At 55.4% G+C, this 8492-nt stretch overlaps 1 protein-coding gene and 1 pseudogene across 6 annotated transcripts in view; one reads left to right on the forward strand and one right to left on the reverse strand.

Moving 5' to 3' along the window:
• Nucleotides 1–8479, reverse strand: part of ARID5A (AT-rich interaction domain 5A) — an 11480-nt gene extending 3001 nt beyond the window's left edge. For 3 of the 6 annotated variants that reach the window (XM_015587453.2, XM_015587452.2, XM_025045055.1), the window contains exons 1-2: nt 704–825; nt 336–422 (exon numbers count right to left, since the gene is read on the reverse strand). In XM_015587453.2, the coding sequence (XP_015442939.1) occupies nt 336–343 (8 nt within the window). In that variant the 5' untranslated portion in view covers nt 344–422; nt 704–825. Of the gene's footprint in view, nt 1–335; nt 502–703; nt 826–2257; nt 4284–7767 lie in introns of those variants that run through there. The other 3 variants (XM_006909430.3, XM_006909429.3, XM_025045054.1) reach the window with 3 other exon arrangements.
• On the forward strand, nt 5505–5623 carry LOC112477856 (annotated as a pseudogene).
• Nucleotides 8480–8492: the final 13 nt, after the last annotated feature.

Below are 8492 nucleotides of genomic sequence, written 5' to 3' on the forward strand. Positions count from 1 at the left end.
GAGGGTCGGGGCGGGGGTGCTCCTCAGGTGGCAGGCCATTCTCCCCTCAAGGCCACATGACTGCTGGCCCACACAGTTTTCAGAGCTCGGGGAGAGCAGAGCAGATGGTGAAGAGGAAAACCTGCTTCAAGCAGCAAAGTACAGAGGGCAAGGCGGGCCCTCGCCCTCCACGCAGCATGCAGGAGAGCTGGGGAGGGCAGGACTCAGCCCCCTGCCTCCTTCTTGTCTGGCCAAGGACAACTCGTTGGGCTCACGCTCTGCCCCAGCTTCCCCTGGGTGCAGCAGGCACATTTGGGAAGATGTGGCATGGTGGAGGGCTCAGGTACCTTCCTTACCATTTCATAGGCCCCCAGCTTCTCCACTGCCTTGTAGATCTTCCACAGGTTAACTGGAGAATGAGAGGGCAGGGCCGCTGTCAGTCTCTGTGGGAGGAGAGAGCAGCCAGCAGCCCGTTTCCATGGCCCTGTCAGGCATGCACAGAACCTGGGCCATTGCGATGGACTGCAGGCCAGTGGCCGATTAGCATAGAAGTCCAGCTCCACCCATTGCCCGCCCAGTACCTGGGAGGGGATGCCCTTTATATGCGCAGCCCCTGTGGGCTGACAGCATCAGGGTCATCCAGAGCGAAGGTGCCTGCCCCAATGCCCTGCCTGGGTGCAGTCCCCTGCTGGGCCCCCTCCCTGCCTGCACCCCAGGGACGCACTCTGCTTGAAGCCAAGATGGGGCACCCTCTCGATGGGTGTGTGTCGCTCCTTCATGAACTTGTAGAGGCTGACCAGGAAGGCCTGCTCCTCCTCCCGCTCCCCGCCTGCCTCGAGGGCATCCTGGAGAAAGAACAGGAGGCACTGGGATCAGCCCCTAGTTGGTGGGTAGCTGGGGACAGGTGGAACCACTGGCTGCTGGGGAGGAAGGAGGTGCATGGCTCCAGCCCCAGTCTCCACAGCAGGGAGTAGGCCTCGAGCCCACTACTCTGGGCTGGAGAGATTGTCCTGGCATCAGAAAGACACAGTTGTCATCTATTAGTGCCCAGCATCCCAGGTCAGGGGCCACAGAGGCCTTGCTCCAGAGACAGCCATAAGAGCAGCCCCACACCTTCTCCAGTTCTTTCTCCAGGCACAGGTCACTTCCTTATCTTGCTCTAGATTTGTTACATCTGCATCTCAACTCCTCTACCAGACTGTGCCTGGCTGTGGGCTCGGTGTCCACTGAGGTCAAAGATGAAGAGACAAAGGGGCTTGGTGCTTTCTGGTGCTGTGGGGCTGCTCGGCCGGGCCTGTGCCCCCTGAGTCTTTGTCACGGTGGTCTGCCTCTCTGACCCACCAGTCTGTGTGCTGAACTCAGGTACAGCCATGTCTTGGGTTCCAGTGCACTTGCTAGATGCACAGGACTGGGCGTGTTCGCTCCCAGGGGGAAGTTTCTGCTGATGCTGTTCACCTGGCTGGAGGCTCAGGGCAGAGGGCGCAGTTGGGCTGGGGCTGAGGGGTTGGGGAACAGCCAGCTCCCAGGTCCAGGATGGGAGGGCCCCTGACACCAGGAGGATGTAACTGTCTGGGCCTGGGACACTGCAGAGAGCCATAGGTCCTCCAAATATTCTACAGAAGTGCTGTTTTGGTGTTTTCTGATGTATCCAAGACCGCTGACAAGAAACACGCAGGCTCGTATTACCTAGGACACTGCAGCACCCTGCCGATGAGGTGCTGGGCTGGCATGCTTGCAGCCGCTCTCCATGAGAACCTGCACTTCCTTCCTGTCCTCTGACCTCCACACAGGCCATCAGGAACTGTGACCAACTATGACTGCTTTCCTACGTGAATTAACATTTTTACTCCAGACTGTGCCACCCCAACAAACGGCCAAAATGAACGGGTACTGAGGCTGACCGTGCTGAGCCATGTCACCCACGGCTCCTCCTTGGATGGCACTCATCACAACTGCCCCACTGGTCTCACAGAGGGACTTTTATGTCTACATTATAAATTTGAACAGACGGACAGAGAGATGTGGATGAAGTTTTACATCATAGAATAGTGTTTTTATCTGTCTCATCTGATCAGGGTTCCAGTGACCTTCGTTTAAGAAAGGGTTCGGCTATAAAGGCCAAGTCTGACAGCCCTGCAGTGGGAGGGCACATTCTGCGGCCTGCCGGCTCTCACAACTCCCAGTGCAGCTTAGCTCTGCGGGGTGAGGGAGGGCCACATCTCCCTCCTGAGAGCTTGGGGTCATCTGGAAAAGTCCCCTGGGGGGACGCCTAACTCACCTCCAGCTGGATGGGGCTCTGGCTCCTACTCTGCTCACCATCAGGTTGAGGGGACACAGGTGGGTCTGGGGGGTCACCCCCCTCTGACTGCTTCCTTTTCCCTCTGATAGGAGGTGCTGCGAGGAGAGGAAGAAGAGGAAGAGAAGGAGAGGACGGTGAGAGAGAGGCAGATGGGGATGTACAGGGGGCCAGGAGCGGCTCCCCATGGAGAGGCAGCAGGTTTGAAAGGGCCAGGTCAGGCGAGTGTTCTTCCTCTGCAGGGTGTCCTGTGCCCTCAGGGTGAACCTGTAAACACATATGTCCCTGTGCTCACCTCCACAGGTCCTGCCTGTGCCGCGCCTGACAGGTGGCCTCTCTCAGTTCCACCACTCCCCATATCTCTGAAGGAAACCCTAAACCAGCTTGGGGTCAAGTCAGAGGAGGCTAGTGTGGGGGCTGTGGCGCTTGGGAAAATCCTATCTCCAAAGCCTGCCCCAAATCTTGGCAGGACGTTTCTATAGCAGTTCGGGCGAAAAGCTGCGGAGAAAGCTGCGGAGGCTGCCGTGCTTGCAGGTCCCCAGAGCACCGCGGGGTGCTGGGATCACAGAGCCTCCAGGAATAATCAAGAAGAGTAAGTTCCTGTTTGTGACACATCAACCTTTCCCTGAGCATTTGCAGAGGCCTCACTGCCCCTGCTCCCCTTACCTGCAAGGGTCCTGGTGACTTGTCAGGACCCACTTGACAAGTTGCTGCCTCTGCGAGGCCTTTCAGCCAAACGTGGCGCTCCTGCCTCTCTCTGGTCTCCTCACATCCTGACAGATTGCTGTCACCTGTCTGCCAGGTAAGCATGAACTCAGGGCCCTGACTCAAGGCAGCCATGAGCTGATGGTTGCAAAAACACAACATTCCTGTCCCTGCCGAAAACACAGCCATGGAAACTACCTGGGGCTGTGCAGCGGACTGGCAGCAGATCCGATGCCAGGAAGCCCGTCTTTTGAGCATCTTTTCTTTCTTCTTTTCTTCTTTATATTAATCTAGTATGAACGGCCCCAGGTCCTGGTTTACTCCAGCTCAGTAAGTCCTTACTATGGGGAACCGAGAGGTTCTTCTTCATCTCAGACAGAAAAAAATGTCCTTAAGAACGACAGACCCATGCCACCATGGCCCACAAGGCCAGCAGCACCCAGAGACACGTGCTCCCAGAGCCTGCTGTCCCCTTTGGTAGCTGCTCACATAAGCACCATTATGCCTGCAGTCACTCAGGGGCACAGGTCCTCAGCTCTGTGTCCCTGGCACTCTCACGTACGTCCTCTCATTTAGTCTCAGAAGGGATCACATTTTGAAGAAGGGGAAACTGAAGCCACGGGCGTTAAGTTCTTGTCTCCCCGGGGGACCAGGGTTCAGAACGAGGCTTGGCTCCACCATCACTGTGGCCGCTGTGGTTACTGCCAACATTTGCAAAACCTTGAGGAAGAGTCTAAATACGCCTGGAAGAGAAACCAGTCCAAACGCTTGTCAGAGGGAAAAACTCAGCTATCCTCTTAGGCTGCCTCCTGACACTGAAGTCATGGCCAAGCTCCAGAAGTAACCGGGCACTAATGATGACTCGCCCCCCCCCAGGCTGGTGCTTTTCCTTGGGCAACTGTGCCTCAGTCTCCCTTCTGTGAAACAGTGGAGAAAGCCCTGGAGTCCTCTGCTAACTGTCCATGAAGTCTTCTGGGTCACGGGGCACATGCTGCCACCAGTCTCTCTTGCTCCCTGCCTGCCTGCTCTGCTCTGCCTTCACGCCCTCTCTCCCCTCTTCCCCGTAGGACCCTCAGCATTGAAGAAATCTCCATCTGCTCCTGTGACCCTCCTGCAAATTGGCCATGTGACCCTGGCAAGCTGCTGTCCTTGGGCCTCAGAGGAATAAGTGGTTGGACCAGGGCCCATTTCAGTTACCCGAGGAACATTCTAAAGACACTGATGCCTGCCTCCCCATCCCTACCTGAGTTTGACTAAAGGCCCTGCAAGGGGCATCCGAGTTTAGAGCTTCCTGGGGACCTCAAAGGGCAGCCAGGTTGAGAGCTACCAGGCTAGAGGCTCTCTAGTCCCTTCTGCTTGGTTCCAGAGCTGGAGCGCTCTTGCCTGGGCCACACTCAGGGAAGGTCTCCTGGAGTCTGGCGTTCAGGTTACCTGGAAAGGAGGTCACCAATTTGAGCCATTTAACCCCAGACAGCAAGAGGATTAGAGCACTTGCTGAGAGCCACAAAGAGACGCACTCTTTGCCTCTGTGCCCAGCTGAGTCCCCACATGAACTTGGCTTCCATTCTCTCCCACCAGGGCCAGTGTGCTCACTGTCCTGGCTGGGCCTTCTGGGCTCCACTGCTACAGCTTTAAGTGGGAGAGGGGAGACTCCCAGCCCTCTTCCTCCAGGGTGCCCTCAGTCCTGGCCTGGCTGCCCGAACTTCTCCCTTCCCCAGTCATTTGTACATCAGAGTTCCAGGGAGATAGATCTACATTTGGAGAAGGGGCTCTGCTATGAAACCCGCCCCATAGGTGATGGGTTAGCCCTCCTGCCTGCACAGCTCCCAGCTGACCCCTCCTACCCAGGGCCCGAGACAGTGGCTGCGCCCCTCAACTGACTCAGAGGGGAGGGGCTTTTGGACAGGCCACCCCAGTGTCGCAGCCATGTCTGGCCCATAGAGCCAGGAGACACCCACCTGCCCTAAGCAACTGCTGCTGCCATGAGTCACTACCTTACCTCACTCACAGATCCCCTCTAAGCACAAAGCCAAAGATGCCCTATTGTAAAGAGGAGGAGATTTAACTACAAAAACCCCTGCTCTCCAAAGGAATGTCTTCAGACATTACTTTTCCCATCCAGGAAGCAATAATGACAATAATGGTGATTGTCCTTTCACTGTTTACTTTGAATACATCTGGAATCTGTAAGGTATGAGATAAGGACCTAACCACATTCCCCCCCACACACACATTGGTTAGGTGGTTCCAGTATTAAGTGAGTGACCCCCCTCCCCCCAAAATTATAAATGCTTACCCACCGCCCCCAATCTAAAGGCTTTTAAGGAAGACATCTGGGATAGGTTTGAACTTTCAATTCAACTCCATCCATGTGGAATGCTGGGCCCCATGCACACTGCTGTAATTTTTGTGGTTTTGTAAAACAACTTACTATCCAGAGGGCATGTCCCCATCATTACTCTTCTGTTTAAAAAGTTCCATCTGAACTTTAATATAATTCTGTCACCTTCTCTTAAAAAAATAAGTCTATGGCCATGCCACCCTGAATGTGACCCATCTCATCTGATCTCAGAAGCTAAGCAGGGTTGGGCCTGGTTAGTACTTGGATGGGAGACCACCTAGGAATACCGGGTGCTGTAGGCATTAAATAGATAAATAAATAAATAAATAAATAATAACAACAACAAATTTTAAAAATTTAAAAACACTGGGGTTTTCGTGGAATTACATTTAAATCTAGGAATTACTTTGAGGAGAAGTAACACCTTTCTGTATTGCATCTTCCGTTTGAGGATCACGTGTCTGCACAGATTCAGGTCTCCCTTTGCTGTCCTCAACAGTCCTTCTTAAAGGCTCCACGTCCTTCCTGTTGAGCCTATTCCCTGTGTTTCATGCAGTGAGATAACAGTGTGAGAAAAGCCTTGATAATCTGTGGTAGGACTCAGCTCCACAGGCCCTGACACTCCCTTACTTCACTGCTGGGAAGAACACAGAGGAAGGCTGGTGGCCCAGTTCCTCACTGGGCAGGGAGTGGGCATGCTGGGTACTGGGCACAGGGACTGCTCAAGGCCCTTCCTGTGTTGGGAATCTGATTTCTGTTCAAGTCTGTGGTGCGTGTCAAAGTCAACTTAAGCCCCAGATCCTACAACTGCAGCCCTGAAGGGGTTAGTTTCAGTCCCTAACGCCAAAAGAGGATGCTTCCTGCCATCCATGTGGCCTGTGGCCATTGCCTCCCCCACTTCCACACTATACAAACTCAAATCAGTGCCCTGGCAGGCTTTGGACCAAAAAACCTGCACACACTCACTGAATCTTCCCAGCCACCCAGTGGCTGTAATATCCCCTTTTTACACCTACAACATCTGAGGCTCTGAAAGGTTCAGTAACTTGCCTGAGGTCACACAGCTCACTAGTGGCATGGCTGGGCTTCAGAACCAGAGCAGCTTGACTATCCTGAGACAATGAACCCTGAGGTCTAGAGGTTTTCTTTAACTGGAGCAGGGATATTCCAGTTCCTTATTTGTGCTCAGGGGTGCAAACTTGCCTGCACTCCTTGAGCGGGTCTGTAGGCTCCCATCACATAGCTCCCCTGGATCTGCTGACAAGAGCCTCCCCTGCCCACCAGATGAAAAGCTGAATCTTTGCCAAGTTGGTCTCTGCTTCTGTACTTCGGTGTCCCCATTTGTAAGGTGGCTATGCTACACTCTATGGGCCCAACATGCTGAGCAGAACAAATTGAGAAACAACACTTCCCCCACAAACCACAGCCAAGTACATGTGTGAGTATATGTGATTGTGTGTGTTATATGTGACTAAGAGTGTGCTGTGTGTATTGTGTGGGAGTGTGTGTGACTATCACATAAGTATATGTGACTGCATGTACATGTCTGTAACTGCAATTGTGTGTGTGCATGAGTACACAAGTGTTTGACTGTGCAACTATGTTTGAGTGTGCATGTGTGAGTGCCGGCAGTGGGTGAGGTCCGCTGAGCTGCGTGGGGCAGGAGCAGTGCCTCCATCAACATCAGCCTACTTGATCCCAGACACTCCTGATGCCCAGAGGGGCTTGGGTTGGGACCAGGTCAAAACTACACAGCAGGTCACTGAGTGACCCAGTCAGTGCCAGGTGCACCACTTCTTTCTCCCCTTCTCTGCCTGCCCCACCCCTTTCACCCTTCGTGTGATGGGAAGGAAGTGACACTTCCTTTCATGAAAAGTCACCCACTAGGAGCACTATGTCAATGGTAACAGCAGCCTCCATAACAGCCAGCAGCCACAGCCCCACCCCCTTTCCTGAGGGGCATGGCTTAAGGTGCTGTGCTCTTAGCTTCAGCTAGAGCCCAAAGGCCATCTTTGAAGCGGCTGGCCACTCGGTGGCCCTGTGGCCAGCCACCTGCAGGTGGCGGTTTGGAGCCTGCTCTGGTGGGCAGTACCTGGACGGCTGCGCTCTGACCAGCACTAAGGACAGACAGCTGGACATGGGACCCCGGAAGGCTCTTGCCACAGCCCCACCTCAGTCTCTCAGCTGAGAGCAGGATGACAGCCTGAGAGAGTACAAAAAGGTAGGAGCGGGGCGCTAAATGTGAGACCGCCCGCTGGAAGGCCTCATTGAGACTCCGATCCCTCTTAGTTACTCTGGCATGTCCTCAGAGACCCGATTCCAGGCCAGGGCTGCACCCCCCGCCCTTCGCGCCAAGTCTGAGTGATGTCTGATGATCACAGTAGCAGCTCCAGCCGTGTCCTGTTTCCTCTGCCCCCAAGCACTATGCTCTGTGTCCCCACCGCACCTGGAGAAGCCATGCTCAGGGTCCAAGACGCTGGAGAGTGAGGGCACAGCCTGATCCCTGCAGGGGCACTCAATGCTTCTGCGCCAGTCCCCTCCCAGGGTCCCCCGATGAGGCTCTCCCGGGTGCGCGCGCGCTCGTGGTGCGGATCCTAGATGGGAGTGCAGACCCTCCCTCATGGCCGGAACCGGGGAGTCTCGGGACCTCAGCTTCTCGGATGAAACCAAAGGAGGGGCTGACTCTCTGAGGCCTTTCTACCTCTGCCGCTCCAAGTCCTCGGCGCGGACAGGCCCCTGGGCTCGGATGGACTCTAGAACTCCTCTCGTGACCGACCTTCTAGCCTCCATCTCCCGCCCCTCCCCTGCCCTGAAGGCGGAGACCCCGAAGCGCCTAACTGTGGTACATGTGGGGAAAACAAGCGCAGGTCACCCACGCCTCGGCCCGGGGACCCTCTTCACCCGCCGACGAACCCGCAAGAGGCCGCAGGGTGGCCCAGCGGGGCGGCGCCCCTGGATGCTGCGGACCGACTCTGCGCTTGCTGCCCGGGCTTCTCCTTCCCCACCCCTCCTGGCCACCTTTCTCTCTGGAGACCCCAGGGGAGGAGAGGAAAGGCGAGAGGACAGGAGAGCGGAGGGCGGCCAGCCCTTTGCTGCCGCGGGACCGAAGATGGTGGGTAGGAGATACAAGGAGAGACCCAAGAAGAAAAGGTAAAAGGCGAGAGGAAAGGG

Source organism: Pteropus alecto, unplaced genomic scaffold, assembly GCF_000325575.1.
Source record: "Pteropus alecto unplaced genomic scaffold, ASM32557v1 scaffold223, whole genome shotgun sequence".
In the NCBI taxonomy this organism is placed as follows: Eukaryota; Metazoa; Chordata; class Mammalia; order Chiroptera; family Pteropodidae; genus Pteropus; species Pteropus alecto.